General features: G+C 35.1%; 1 protein-coding gene across 5 annotated transcripts in view; it reads right to left on the bottom strand.

Annotated features, from left to right (window-relative positions):
• The window catches only part of ITSN2 (intersectin 2), a 129,396-nt gene that overhangs the window by 98,957 nt on the left and 15,582 nt on the right, over nt 1-14,857 (bottom strand). For 4 of the 5 annotated variants that reach the window (XM_081264522.1, XM_081264523.1, XM_081264526.1 and 1 more), the window contains exons 2-4: nt 7,380-7,443; nt 1,700-1,792; nt 94-157 (exon numbers count right to left, since the gene is read on the bottom strand). In XM_081264522.1, coding sequence (XP_081120648.1) covers nt 94-157; nt 1,700-1,792; nt 7,380-7,410 — 188 coding nt within the window. In that variant the 5' untranslated portion in view covers nt 7,411-7,443. Of the gene's footprint in view, nt 1-93; nt 158-1,699; nt 1,793-7,379; nt 7,444-14,857 lie in introns of those variants that run through there. The other variant, XM_081264524.1, reaches the window with a different exon arrangement.

The raw sequence follows: 14,857 nt of genomic DNA, 5'->3' as shown, positions 1-14,857 counted from the left end.
AAAAATAATTTAATGTTAACACCATATTATAAAAAACAACAGGCCATCAGAAACATAAGAACATTTGTTAACAAAACAAAAAATAAATTTTACCATATTTCAGCTAAAATAGGAGCCGGCAGACCTGATTGTAAGAAAAAAGTGCGGGCTTGATCACCTGAAGATAATAAAAACATAAACCAAGCAGTCATTAGTAAATAAATTCCTCTAGTGCCACTGAATAACAATGGGAACACATTACTGGTTTATTAAAATTTTAATTCCAGTCATGGAGTAAATGAAGTAGAAATACAAATATGAAATTATTTATATTACTTTAAGAAGATGTTTTAGAACATAAATCACAACTGAAGTGATATTACATATCAACCAGTGATGTAAGATTATATAATTTCTTAGATTTTCCACAATTAGGGATAATATTTCCATTTAACACAAAAAGTATTTTTAACATAAAAAGTATTAAGAGAGAGAGTCCTCCATGGTTTCTGCATATATCTATGTTTCCTCTTGTATGTGACAAGAATGCAAAATCCTAATTCCTCCATGCTTAGGTCATTTCTCAGAATGGTGCTTGTAAGAGAGCAAGCTTGAGGAATGAGATAATGTCTCCCACTGAGACAAAGAACAAATTTGCTTTACTGCTTGCTACAAGATGATGGGTTCCCTCAGTTCAGTGTTTCTCTTTTGATACAAAACTAATACATGTCCAGCATCTTTCTGAGTGTTCTGCATTATCTTTATAGGACTAATAATCCAAAAGAAACATGCTCATGCTCATGTTGCTATATGTGCTATTAGTAACAAATTCTTTGGTCTCTGATTTGAGAATTTTGGGTGTTTCACCAGTACCCATGAACAATAACAGGCCATAATATTGACTTGTAAGCAAAGCTATCAAATCCTGAGACGAGGTAAAGAGGTCACTATAGGAGAAATATAAATAACAAACTATAATGGTTAAGAGGATGGATTCCCAAAGTCACAGTGAAAGATTTCAAAACACAGATCAACACTAGCCATCTTTATAACATTAGGCAGGTTCCATAACATTTTGAAGTCTTGGTTTTACCAACCGTAAGTATCTACCAACAGCAGTATCTACTTCACAGGGCTGTTGTCAAGGTAAAACGACAGCTAATATTTATCACAAAATCTGGCATTAGTCAAATTCAAGAAAAAGGATATTTGTTATTATCATAACTATTACTGTATATAAAGCTATATACTACTTTGGAACAAAAATAAAAGTTTCATTTTTAGAAAACAATTTGAAAGACACACCTAAATTATCTCTTTCCTATAAAACAAGGGCTAGCATCAACAATCAATGGTTTGCACAGCCTCAAAGATAAAAAACTAATATTATAAAAATACATTCCAGAAAAAAAAATTCTAGATTACCCTCCAGGAAATGGATCTAATAAATAAACTGAAAACTTTTAGATATAATATTAAGATGTGAAAACTAGACAATTACGCAGAAATTCTTGACTATCATTTAAGAGTCAAGAAAAAAAATCTTCTATATGCCAAATTCAAAACAACAAATCAAGATAGTTTCGGGAAAAATAAGAAACTATCTTATTTTTTTTCCTTTGAAATTCTAGAATTTTATCAATACAAATTTATCAGTTCCTAAAAGGAGCATAATTTACAAGTAAAATAAAACAAATTATAAACACAATTATAAATATACCTGTTATGTAACCTCCTGAAGGCTTAAGGTTATCGAACTGTTTGTCATGCTTAGTACGTTCTTCAGAGGTAATAGCCCACATGTTCGGTCCTCCTACAACATATATGAAAGACAAATTAAAGTGTGTAAGTGGGAGTGCTCAAAATAGTGTGTATGTGAGAATGCTCAATTCTAAAATGCACTATGACTCATAAGCATCCATTTAAAGACAGCATTTAACCTGTGAGTGACACAAAGAACAGAGCTCTACCAACCATGAGTAGCACAGCCCTAACGGTTTCACTCACTCAATTAACATCTACTGAACAATTACTGTATACCATTCACTAGAACAAGCTAAACATGACAATAAAAAGATATATAAAATGTTATTCCTATTCTCAACAAATTCTTAGAAAAGAATCTCCACCATTTATAGTGTTAACCTGTGAAGAAGAAACCTAAGCAGAAACACATGTAAGAAAAGCCTTGCTGCTGGGTGTGGTGGCGCACGCCTGTGATCCCAGCAGCTGAGGGGGGAGGTGCTGTTAAGAATGCATTCTGCTCACAGATAACAAATATATAGAATAAAAAAATAATAATAAACAATAATAAAAAACAAAAAAAGGTAGGAAGATTGCGAATTCAAAGCCAGCTTTGGCAAAAAGCAAGGCACTTAGCAACCTAGTGAGACCCTGTCTCAAAATAAAATACAAAATAGGGCTGGGGATATGGCTCAATGGTCAAGTGCCCCTGAGTTCCACCCCAGGTACCAAAAAAAAGGAAGGAGGATAACGTGAGCCCATGAGTTCAAGGCCAGCCTGGACAACATAATGAGCATGCCCCACCCCAAATTAAATAATCAAACAAATAAATAATATATGCCTGCCACATGGAGGGTAAATTACTTTCTTTCCTTTTTTATTTTCAGTTGTAGGTGGACACCATATCTTTATTTTATTTATTTATTTTTATGTGGTCCTGAGGATAAAATCCAGTGCCTCACACATGTGAGGCAAGCGCTCCACCACTGAGCTACAACCCCAACCCAGTAAGTTAAGTTTCTTTACTCAACCCTATCCCAAGGGAAGTCAGGGCTGGGGGTGTAGTTCAATAGTAGAGTGTTGTGCTATCATGCATGAGGCCTTGGGTTTTATCTCCAGCACCAAAAGAAAAAAAGAAAGTTAAAGCATTCGACTTTTCTTAGGATTTTTTTCCTTCTGTTAAGGTACTCTTGCCAGATAATACTGACAGGCTTTTTAGTCAGAAACCTTAAGACTATTTTAAGTCTGGAGAGTCTGGTTAGGAAGGTTTGAGCTGCCCTAACATCCATGGCTGTGTATCCCCAGGCAATGACTGACTACTGCTGTCCTAAGATGAAAACAGTCTGCTGCATCAGGACAGCAGCACAGATCCTATCACAGTACGACACCTTGTGTACCACTACGTCTTCCTTTTCCTTGGCTACCTGTCTTCACATGGCCAACTCAACCTACCTGTTAATGTTAACCACTTAATTCCTTATGAGAACAATTAGTTACCTTGACTCCTTCATATTCATTCATTCAACAAATGTTTATGGGGTACAAAGATGAATAATCTTCAAATTTGAACACTTCAAAACAAATGGCCATATTAAAAGATATCAATGCACCAAGAATTTTCTAGAAATGAAATAACACAGAAATAACAAAACTGGGAGACACATGTAATTTAAAGCCTATTTAAAAATAGTTACTCCAACTCTTTCTTATTTAGAATATGTAATTACCAGATTCTTTTAAAGAGCCAAGTTTGTTATTTTGCAACTCAAGTAAAAAAATTCTGTCTTGTAAGCCATACAGAAGCCATAGAGAAAGGCAGACTCACTTAAGTTTGGGGGCTGATGTCTAATATTTCCTTAAAAAGCTTAACAACCCTTCACATTCTCAGATATCATGTTAGGAATATACTGATATTCTATCCCCTTCCCCCAACTCATCTCTAAATTGAGAATGTGGTATTTTCATAAAGATTTCTGTTGCTTATTCTTTTCTCACCTACTGGCTCTGTTAAACATTCTTATGATCAATGCAGAAGAAAAAACCCACATTTTCTAACAACTATTATAAGCTAGTTCTATACAGGGAGTAGTGTCATCCCTGTTTTTATTTGTATGCATATAAAAATATACACAGCCAGGTGATAAAATGGCAGTATTCTAACATAATTCTGAATGCATATAATTAAAACATGTTATATCTTACCTATATGTTGTAATAATTAAATATCAGAAATAGCCTACACGGGGGCTGGAGCTATAGCTCAGTGGTACAGTGCTTGTCTTGCATGTGTTAGGCACTGGGTTCGATCCTCGCACCACATAAAAATAAATACATAAAAAAAATATTGTGTTCACTAAAAAAAGAAGAAAAAGAAAAAAGAAATACCCTGCAGGGGTTATTTTTCTCTAGTTTAAACAGTCGAATGATACATGTTGACTTAATACTAATTTAAATCTCTAAAATACAATGGAATACTGGTCCACATGGTGTAGGGACTTGAAGAATAAAAACTTAGGTTGTACAAGCCATGGTAGCACACAATTGTAATCCCCAGCTACTCAGGAGGCTGAGGTGGAAGAATCACAATTTTGAGGCCAACCTCAACAATGTGGTAAGACCCTCTCTCAAAGTTAAAAATAAAAGGGCTGTGGATATGGCTCAGTCAGTGGTAGAGCACCCTGGGTTCAATTCCCAGTACCGGGGGAAAAAATAAAACAACTTATAAATGCAGTACAGTTTTCTACTTGATTCTACAGATCCATTCACAGCAATTTCTTAACTACACAGTTGAAAAGATTGAGCTCTGAAAAGGACATAAAGCTCTAAAAATATGTTTTCTTCCTAAATTCATTGGCTGTCCCTATTGCCACTGCCTCCTCCCCTATTCCAGATTTTGGATACAGCCCCTTTAACAGGCTTCAGAATTTCTTTCTCACTTAATCAGTCTTCAGTACTCCACAATTTTAAGCTCAAATAAGACACCTCACACTATACTATCAACTGGTAGCAACATTTATCAGAAGGCTCACCTATCATGCCCTCTGAATTTTCAATTTTTTCAGATTTGTGAAAAGCAGAAAGCAAGCCTACCATGATTAAAGACAGCTTAAAAGACACCAGTAGTAGAGTCACCCTTTGTAAGTCTGTTAAGGAGATGAGAAGTAAAGCAAAGAGACTAAGAAAAGAATGTGTGTTCAAAAGAACTTTCTGAGATGATGTGAATTTTCTATATCTGCACTGTACAATATGGTAACCACTAGCCACATGTGTTTATTTCATGCACTTGAAATGCAGACTGAATCTGAATTGAAACTGAAAGGCTAGAGGCCACTACAATAGCACAGTTCTGTAGTAAGCCAAAGAAGTATAAAAAGGATCTGGGGGCTGGGGGTGTGGCTCAGTGGTAGAGCACTCGCCTAGCAAGTGCAAGGCCCTGGGTTTGATCCTCAGCACCACATAAAAATAGATAAATAAAATAAAGGTATAGTGTCCAACTACAACCAAAAAGTAAATATTTAAATAAATAAATAAATAAAATAAAAAGGCTCTGGTTTGGTCTGGGGCTGTAGCTCAATGGCAAAGCACTTGCCTAGCATGCATGAGGCATTGGGTTCTATCCTCAGCACCACATAACAATTAATAAATAAAATAAAGGCATTCTGTCCATCTAGAACTACAAAAAAAATTTTTTTAAAGGAGTTAGTTCATCTCAGCAAAAGTATATTCATGGAAAAATTGGAGGACTATATCAGAAGCATTAAGACAAACAACTGAGTCTAGGCACACTTTACAGACAAGTCCCAATAGCTCTGAGCATCAGAAAATTGAACAAACTATGTCTACCACTTTTGAAGCCTCTGTGCTATACATGAGTATTGCTTTCAATAAGCTTCTGAACCGGACTTAAATTAGATATACGTAAGTTATTTCCAATCTTCACTTACTTTATAAGCTTAGTAGGAAAGTACAAATCTCTGTTGCTATCAATTCTTCAAAAGAAACAACTACTATCTTTATTTCTTATGTAATACTTCTAAATAAGCTAACACTTTGGACCATTATTAACATAAGAATTCTTTTGTTATTGAATATCTCAATTGTTTCCAATATTATTTTTTATAATATTTTTTAAATTGTTGGTAGACCTTTATTTTATTTATGTGGTGCTGAGAATTGACCCAGTGCCTCACACATGCTAGGCAAGCACTCTAGCACTTAGCCACCACCCCAAGCCCTTCATTCATTCATTCATTCATTCATTCATTTATTTATTTTAGTTGTAGATGGACAGCATGCCTTGATTTTAGTTGTTTCATTTTTATGTGGTGCTAAGGCTCAAACCCAGGGCCTCACACATGCTAGGCAAGTGCTCTGTCCCTGAGCTATAGCCTCAGCCCATCCTGCTTTTTTTTAATGTTCATTTTGTTTGTAAAACCTGAAGTTGAAACTTATAACTAAACTGCATTTAATGTAAACTCTTTCATACCAGGCATGGAAATTCTCAAACTTGAGTAGAGCATGTTACTAAAATTACTGCCTTAATTTAAACTTACATATATACATCCTATGGAAAAAAATTATTATCCAATATTAAAAATTTATCTATGGCACCAATCTCCATAATTCCACACCATTTCCACAATGGAAGCAATGCTTACATTAATCCTTTTTCTAAAAGAACTTTTAAGAATGCATCTGTAGATAATTTTTTACAATTAAGTTCAAGTATGGGTGACAGATAATCCAAAATAATAGGGACTTATGAAAGACTTTTTTCACATAAATTCTTAAATAATAGTTCTGAAAAGGGAAAAAAAATCACAATACCCTTACACTAAATGGTAGCATCAAAACAGAATTGCTTTGTGAAGATGATGGAATGGTGATTCTTCCCTCTTTTTTAAAAAAATGTTTAATATTATTGTTTTCAATTTAAATGTTAAAAAATTGACTTTACTCTCTATAACCTTATATTTACCTACAGTTAGCTAATGAAATTTACCACAACATTAATAACTCAGTATCTAGAATTTTTAGCAATTTAAAAATCTAGTACATTTTTCTCAACTCTAAATAATATTCACAATAACTTAAGAATTAAGGGTAGCTTATTTGTATTTGGAAAAAAATTAGAATCAGAACATAAGCTTTAAAAGTTTTCATTACTAAAATTACTTACACATTTTAAGCAATTATATATGTCAGCATATAAAATGCTTTGTAAAGGGAAAACTTAATCTTATATGTGTACTAGTAAATGAATTTTTATTGGTTTCATCTGTCTTCAATCATCACACTATCAAAAACATCCTTACTCTTCACCTAACAACACTCTGTTTTTTGTCCTCCAGTTTTATGCACAAAACACAATATCATTAACTGTTCAATGACAAGTTATTCTTAACTGTTCAATGACAAGCACACATTCCAGATGACAGTGCAGAACATGCTTATTAGATATGTGAAATGTACTGCATAATATTCTAATGGGAGATACATGCAGTGTTCTGAAATAAATTATTAATTAATATTTTCAACAAGAATACTTCAATTTTATATTTCTAAGGTCAAGAAAAATTATCTACACAAATATTTTAAATCTCTACCAAGAAAAGCCCATATCCTCCTCATCTTGCCACAAGCACAAAGCTCCTTACCATTCATAGTTGTGGGAAACTGAGCCATCATGGTCCTGAATTTTTCTTGCTAGCTCTTATCCATCTGCAACATAAAAACATGGTGCCATTAATAATACAACAAGGGCAGATCACAGCTTAGTACGTTCAATAAGCAGTAGGAATGTCTGTCCCCTTCAGTTCACACTTCTAAGGGGAAACAATGCAGAGCTTCTGCTGCTGCTGAACAGGCAGAATTTACATTGGGGAAGGGTGGGAGATTTTGTTGGATAACGGTGCTGACTTAAATACATAACCATTTAAAAGAAACAGCCACATATTTAATAGCAAATACTGAATAAATAGACCCTTGGTATGAACCAACATTCTTACAGAAATTTAGTTTAGGAGCGAGGAAGTGCTGTTATAACTATGTAAGAATTTATCTCAGGGAAATTATGTAAAAATAGATGAAAATCCATAATACTCTTCTTTAAAAAAAAATCCCAAACAATAAAAATATCCAAAAAAAATAGTCTAAATTAGGGTACTGGAGCTATAGCTCAGTGATACCCCACTTGCCTAGCATGTGTGAAGTCCTATGTTTACCCCAGTACTCCAAAAAAAAGTCTAAAAGTAACTAGTTTAAAATACAAATATAATTATTAAAATACACGTTTATTTAAACATAACTAAATGTGCTGGGCAAGCATTCTTTACTAGTAAGAGAAGGGCCTCCGGACATTAACAGCTCTGGGTTCAAATTCAATCTATTTTCCTAGCTGTGATCATGAAAAAGTTATTTAACCTTTTTTTAAATCTCAAATTTCTCATCTATATAAAAATACTCTGCAGGGATATTTTTAAAATATTAAACATAACCCAGTGCACTCACTACCTGACATATAGTGTGTATTTAATAAATGGTTTGTTATTTTGCATAACATCTAGAAAGGGAGAATGAAATCTGACTTCATCATTTAACTGTGAATAAATTTGAAATTCAGCATTGTCTCATGGATTTTGAGGGTAGGACTAGCCAGGGAAAATGAAGGCCTAGCAAATTTATAGTAATGTGCTTGGTAATTAAAACCATGGAGTAGGGCAAGATGTGGCACTTCTATAATTTCAGCTACCTGGGAGACTGAGGCAGGAGGATCACAAGTTCAAGATCAACCTTGGCAACCTCAACAACTTAGGGAGACCCTGTTTCAAAATTCAAAAAAAAAAAAAAAACGGTTGGGGGGGGGCTGGGGTTGTGGTTCAGCAGTAGAGCGCTCAGCTAGCACATGTGAGGCACTGGGTTTGATCCTCGGCACCACATAAAAATAAGTAAATAAAATATAGGTATTGTGTCCAACTACAACTAAAAAAATAAAATATTTTTTAAATAAAGGTATTGTGTCCAACTACAACTATAAAATGTATATTTTTTTAAAAAGGGGGGCTGTGGATATAACTCAGTGGTAAAGTGTCCCTCAGCTCAAACCATAGTATTCCCCCCGAAAAAAAGGAAAACAATACTACAACAAAAGACCACTTAGAATTTCATTCATTTCTCTAAGTCATTTAAATATTAGTATTTTTATAAGCCTAAGAAAAATATTTGCACAGGCCATTTTAAACAAAGCAGGCATAAAGTGGTACACATGACGACAGACGGTGTCACCAGTAAAACTGGCTGACTAGCAGCCAGGAAGTGTTACAAGGTACTATTATCTTAGTGAATGCAGTTTGCTTATGAATCTAATCCTCAGGTTTTTTTTTTTAATGGAGATAAAACTTTATTTGGGGCAGCAGAATAAAGATATAAATAAGGCTTATATCAACAGAGGTTTTATTGTAATCATGAACTATTAGCTGCTGGTTTTGAAAGAGAGAGAGCACTTTAATTTCTTGTTAACGCAATCCACTGTTACTCAACATAAACTAAACAGTATGGAAAATAATGAGATTTAATAGACCTGCACAGAAGTATCTTAATTACTTCCGGAGAGAGTCACAAGCTGGTTCTTAGACACAGCATCCAGAAGTCAGGATGTTCTTTGAAGAACATGAAGTAAAATAAATGAAGCTTAAAATAATTATGTATATGAATCAGATGTCATCTTGTACTAGATTTTAGAATAGATCAATGGAGGCAGGCAAGAACCAAAGGTTGAAGTTATAAAAGAAAAACTTAGATTTGTCTCTTGTATTTTAATCCAATAATTTAATCTCTGCCCCCGCCCCCGGCAAATTGTATCTTTTCTGATGAAGTTAGAGACTTATAAATGGGCCAACTTATAGTGACTCAACTTAAAAAAATTTCAACTTGATGATCATGTGAAAGCAATATCCATTCAGTAGAAACCTACTTTACATTTTGAATTTGGATATCTTCCCAGGCTAGTGATATGCAATCCGGTCCATTGCATGCTGCTGAGGAGGGGCAGCAAGCCACAGCTCCCAAGCAGTCACCACCACAAGGGGAAAAAACCAGATACTATACACTGTCCTGGTTTGCTTAGGTTAGATGGTAGGTTAGATGTAGCAAATTTCAACTTGTGATTTTCAACTTGTGATGTTTTCAATTTACAATGAGTTTATCAGGATATAACCTTATTATGAGCCAAGGAGCCCCTATATCAGCCATGGAAATCCCCCTATTCCTGGAAGACAAGTCTGTACCATAGGATTCATGTTTGAGACCCTCAACCAAAATAATCCTCAGTTTTAATGAGCAGAAATACGACTGTATTTCATATCTATTCAGTGACTCAGACTAACAGAAAAAATTGTACATAAATCCAATTCATTTATTTACATGACAACTAGCAGCAGCTTTTCTCCCTATAGGGCAAACTATTTAATCTTTTTTTTCCCCCTTCAGTACTGGGGATTGAATCACCCAGAGGCCACTCTACCACGGAGCTGAATCCCCAGCCCTTTTTATTTTAATTTTGAGACAGGGTCTAAATTGCCCGGATTCAACTCAAATTTGTGATCCTCCTGCCTCAGCCCCTCAAGTAGTTGGGATTATAGGCATGTCCCACTGTGCTCAGGCCATTTATTACATTTTAACCATATCACTGTGTGATAAGCAAAAGGATTTAACTTACATAAGAATGGTTAATGGAATCAGGGACTGACAGTCTGATACATCCATCTATATCAGGATAAGCCAGGACTGGGCAATAGGGGTGAGTAAACCTTCACTGAGACTTTTGAATGGCACTGCCTTTGACTCCTAGCTTTTCTATATATTGCTATTATAATATCATCCTCCCTGCCAAAGTGTATATTCTTTCTTTATGTAATAAGCTTTACTGCAATGGAGCTTTAAACCTGTTACCACACTTAGACTTCACCTGTCTACTTTTACTGGGTAGGAGGAAACTTCACCTATATTTGGGTTGGTTTTCTTCATTCCTTTCTTAAAAGGTGAACTCTGGGTATTGGACTTGTTTTCAGAAAAATAATGCCAAAACTGTTGAGGGGTAGTTGAAACTCCTAAAGAAAGTACTATGTTGAAACTTTAAGGATGAGTAAGAGTTGGGAATAACCGTAAGTTTCAGACTTGAACCTGTAGGTGACAAGAGTTTTACATGGTTTTAAGGAGAAGAACTTATATTTAAGATTGACAATCAACATGAAGAAAAGCACAAGACTAAAGCAGGGAGATCAATCACAGAAGAGCTGAGAGCAACACCCAGCACTTGATCTAGAACAGTGGCAGCAAGAACAAAGATGGGATGAATTGGAGAAACAGTGAAGAGTTCAAAACAAGCAGAATTCACTGACTTCAGATATGAGGGACTATGGAATAAAAGGAATCAAAGAGATAACTCTCAAGAATTTGTGAGATTGGGTAAACTGAGGTGTGACCAGCTAAAAAATTTACACAAAAGGAAGTCTTATAAACCAAGTTAGGACTACAACTTCCTAAAATACTGAAATTCTACAGACTGATGAACCCAGGCTAACTCCATTTTAAGACTGGAAGCCATCACATCAAAGTCATGAAAAGTTAATTTCTGTTTTACTATAAATTACTCTGATTTCTAAACTTGTTTGGAGTGCCTTGAACTCACCCATGCCTGGCTTTCCCTGACAGATAAGAACCCTCTCTAAAATCTTACTGACGCCTTATAAGTCCTGGCTCCCCCTGACCAGATAACAACCCTCTTTGAAACCTCAGCGGCATAAATTCTGATGTTGGGATCTGAATTTACGCCCTACCTTGAAATATCATGCCATGTAGTTCATTAACCTACTATCTGCCTTTATATTATGCTTGTCAAAATCCTGTTATATGTAAGTACTCAAGACACCCACCTTCTGCAACTTTTTGTGCTATAAAACCATGTTCCTGGAGAGCTGGGGTACTGATTACTAGCCTGGGATTTTGGGAGAGACAGTCCTAGCCAGTTCCTGAGTATACAAATACAAGCTTGCTTTAATTTGATTCAAAATTGGAGTTGTGGTTCAACACAAACAAGCATAACATTTTTACTTCCTCAATATTAAACGACTGAAAGCAATGTAAAGCCAAAATAAGATGTATACCTGCAGAGTAACTACCTATTTACAGACATGCAGTAGCAAGCACCTCTCTTTTGTTAGCTTTCTGTGACTAAGACAATTTTAAAACAGGAGAAAATTCACCAACAGTATTACATATAACACATAAGTCTATATGTCAGCAAGTGTATTACTAAAGATGGTTTGAACAAACAGAAAGACAAATGGGGAATAGAATGCCATGGTCATAAAGCCTTAATCTATCATATGGAGGTGTAAATTTATAAGTCATCTATCTAGAATCTTTAGCTAGTCACCATATATTCTGTGAGTATAACAGTGCCATACAGTAAATGCTCAATAATCACAGGCATGGTCCTAACCAGAAAATGATGGACAGGAAGGGAAAATCCCTTATGATAAACTGAAGGTACTTAATATTACAGAACCTTCCTTGCTTCCTATGTGGGATTTAGCTCTCCACATATACAGATACCATATCATAACATTACATATGTATACAACATCTAATTGACCACGATAATATCTAAATATGGTAGCATGCCAGGCACTGGCACCTATATGCATACCTATAATCCCACCTACTTAGGAGGCTAAAGAAAGATGGTTGCAAGTTCAAGACCAGCCTGGCAACACCCAACTTGGTCTCAAAACAAAATCAAAATGCTGGAAATGTAGCTCAATGGTAGAGTGTTTACCTAGAATATGTGAGGCCCTGAGTTCAATCCCCAGTACCACAAAATAAATAAATAAATATATAATAGAATAACTTGTTGGAATCATTAAATTTTTAAAGCATACCACTGCATATGTTATATTTAGACTAATTCTCTCTGCCCCACTGTGGAATAATTACCTCATGAATAAACAATTCTAGTCTACTTGCAATTAAAAATAAAATTTTGAAAAATACAATAGATATATAAGAATATGTTTTACATTTTTAAAACACAATTATGTTTTACTTCACATAATTATAATAGTTAATAATTAGTATTTACTATTAATTCAACACACTTCTATTGATCTACACATGTCATGTTTAATATTCACAGAATCCAATACCTTCCAGGTTCTGTCCAAGAAGCTTTATACACCCTTGATAATAATATTTCATACTCCTCACAAGATCCCTGCAAGTCAGATGACATTATATTCATCTCAAAGACGATGAAGCTAAGAGGTTAGATTAGTTGCCCAAATTCAGTCATGAAACCAGGATGATATCCGATGTCAATCTAACTCTAAAGCCCACAAACTTCCCTTCTCTTCTCTTTTAAACAGAGTTAGCAATTAGTGATGAGTAGGTCATAAGTTCCTGTAAGCACAGGTAAACTTAATGTTGGTGTATTTCTTTGTAGGGGAGAAGAAAAACAAGTTGAGGCTGTCTCCTAACACACAGGACATCGATCACATACCTAAACTGGGGATAACTTACCTCTTGGTATAATCCTCTGAAAAGAAGAAAAAGAGTAACCAACATCTCCTTGGTTACATGCCTGGTGGCTGTCCAACAAACACCCTTTTCTGCTCTATAGAAGGAATGACATGTTACTAGGGGCATTTTTGAAAGTTTGCAGTCATCATAATTTGAACTGTGCTAGTTATCTATTTAGAATATTCATGTGGAGATTTTTCTGCTCTATAAAAAAATAATACAGAACTGCCATACCATTTGTAGAAACCAAGAAAATATACTTGGTAGATAATATGTATTAGAGCAGGATGTAATGGCACATCTCTGTAATCCCAGCAACTAGGGAGGCTGAAGCAGGAGGATGGCAAGTTCAATGTCAACCTTGGCAACTTCTCAAGACCCTATTTCCAAATAAAAACAAAAAGGGCAGGAGATGTAGTTCATTGGTAAAACATCATGGGTTCAACCCAAGGTATAAAGCAAAGAAGACTGCTTTGATTTAATATAATCCAAATGCAATTTGGAGAAATCACCAAATATAATTTGAAGAATTAGGAAAATGTATTCATATTAAGAAAAATAGAAATGCTAGGACAGAAGTAGGAAATCATCTACAAAAGGTCAGTAAGGTGGAGGGGTGGCACAAATCTTAGCCATTATAAGAAGTGGCTCAATTACAGTCAGATTTTTCTTCAGAAGCAGAGAACTATAGAAATAATGACTTATAGTAATTATTTACTACAAAACTGTACAATTTTCAAGAAGAGAAAATTAAGAGACTTGTACAAACTCACAAATTAAATAGCAAAACTGGTCTCAAAAACCACATCTCTGACGTGCATGTCCAGTGCCCTATTTTTAAAACAGTTTCCCAACTTGCCCAATCACATCACCTGGGACATTGACCAATTCTATAGATGTCCAGGTCCATCATTTGGAGATTCTGATCACTAGGCTATAATGTGAATTAGAACAAAAACCTCCTAAAACAGTTTCCCATCTTTAGGACCCATCCACAGAGCTATTAGTTTTTTCCTAAAACATTCATTAACATTTCTATCCTGCGTACAGTCTTCCAATGTATACAAGTTAAAGCCCAAATTTCTTTTTTTTTTTTAAGAATTTTTAATATTTATTTTTTAGTTCTCGGCGGACACAACATCTTTGTTGGTATGTGGTGCTGAGGATCAAACCCGGGCCGCACGCATGCCAAGCGAGCGCGCTACCGCTTGAGCCACATCCCCAGCCCCAAGCCCAAATTTCTTGGTATGAATAATCTCACCCCAATCTAACACGTTCACTTGAAGACACTTTCCCTGATTCTTTGGTCCTCGGTACACCAACCTTTTCCTGAAACAGTGATGACCTTTCTTTTTTTTCTCTCCCTGTTCCTTCATAAAGAACTGCTCCATCTATCGTGGTCACGGTGCTTTCTTCTGATTCTTCAACTCCTAACTCAAACGTCATTTTTCTTTAAAAGACTTCTATCCTCTCTAGCAGTTAGTCACTGTCTCCTAGTTATGTCTGTAATACTAATTCAATGCATAATAACCTCATTTAGCTCACTGCATTTCCATTT

The sequence above is a fragment of the Spermophilus citellus genome (assembly GCF_964194105.1).
Source record: "Spermophilus citellus genome assembly, chromosome: 13".
NCBI lineage: Eukaryota > Metazoa > Chordata > Mammalia > Rodentia > Sciuridae > Spermophilus > Spermophilus citellus.
This window is presented reverse-complemented; position numbering and strand designations above follow the sequence as displayed.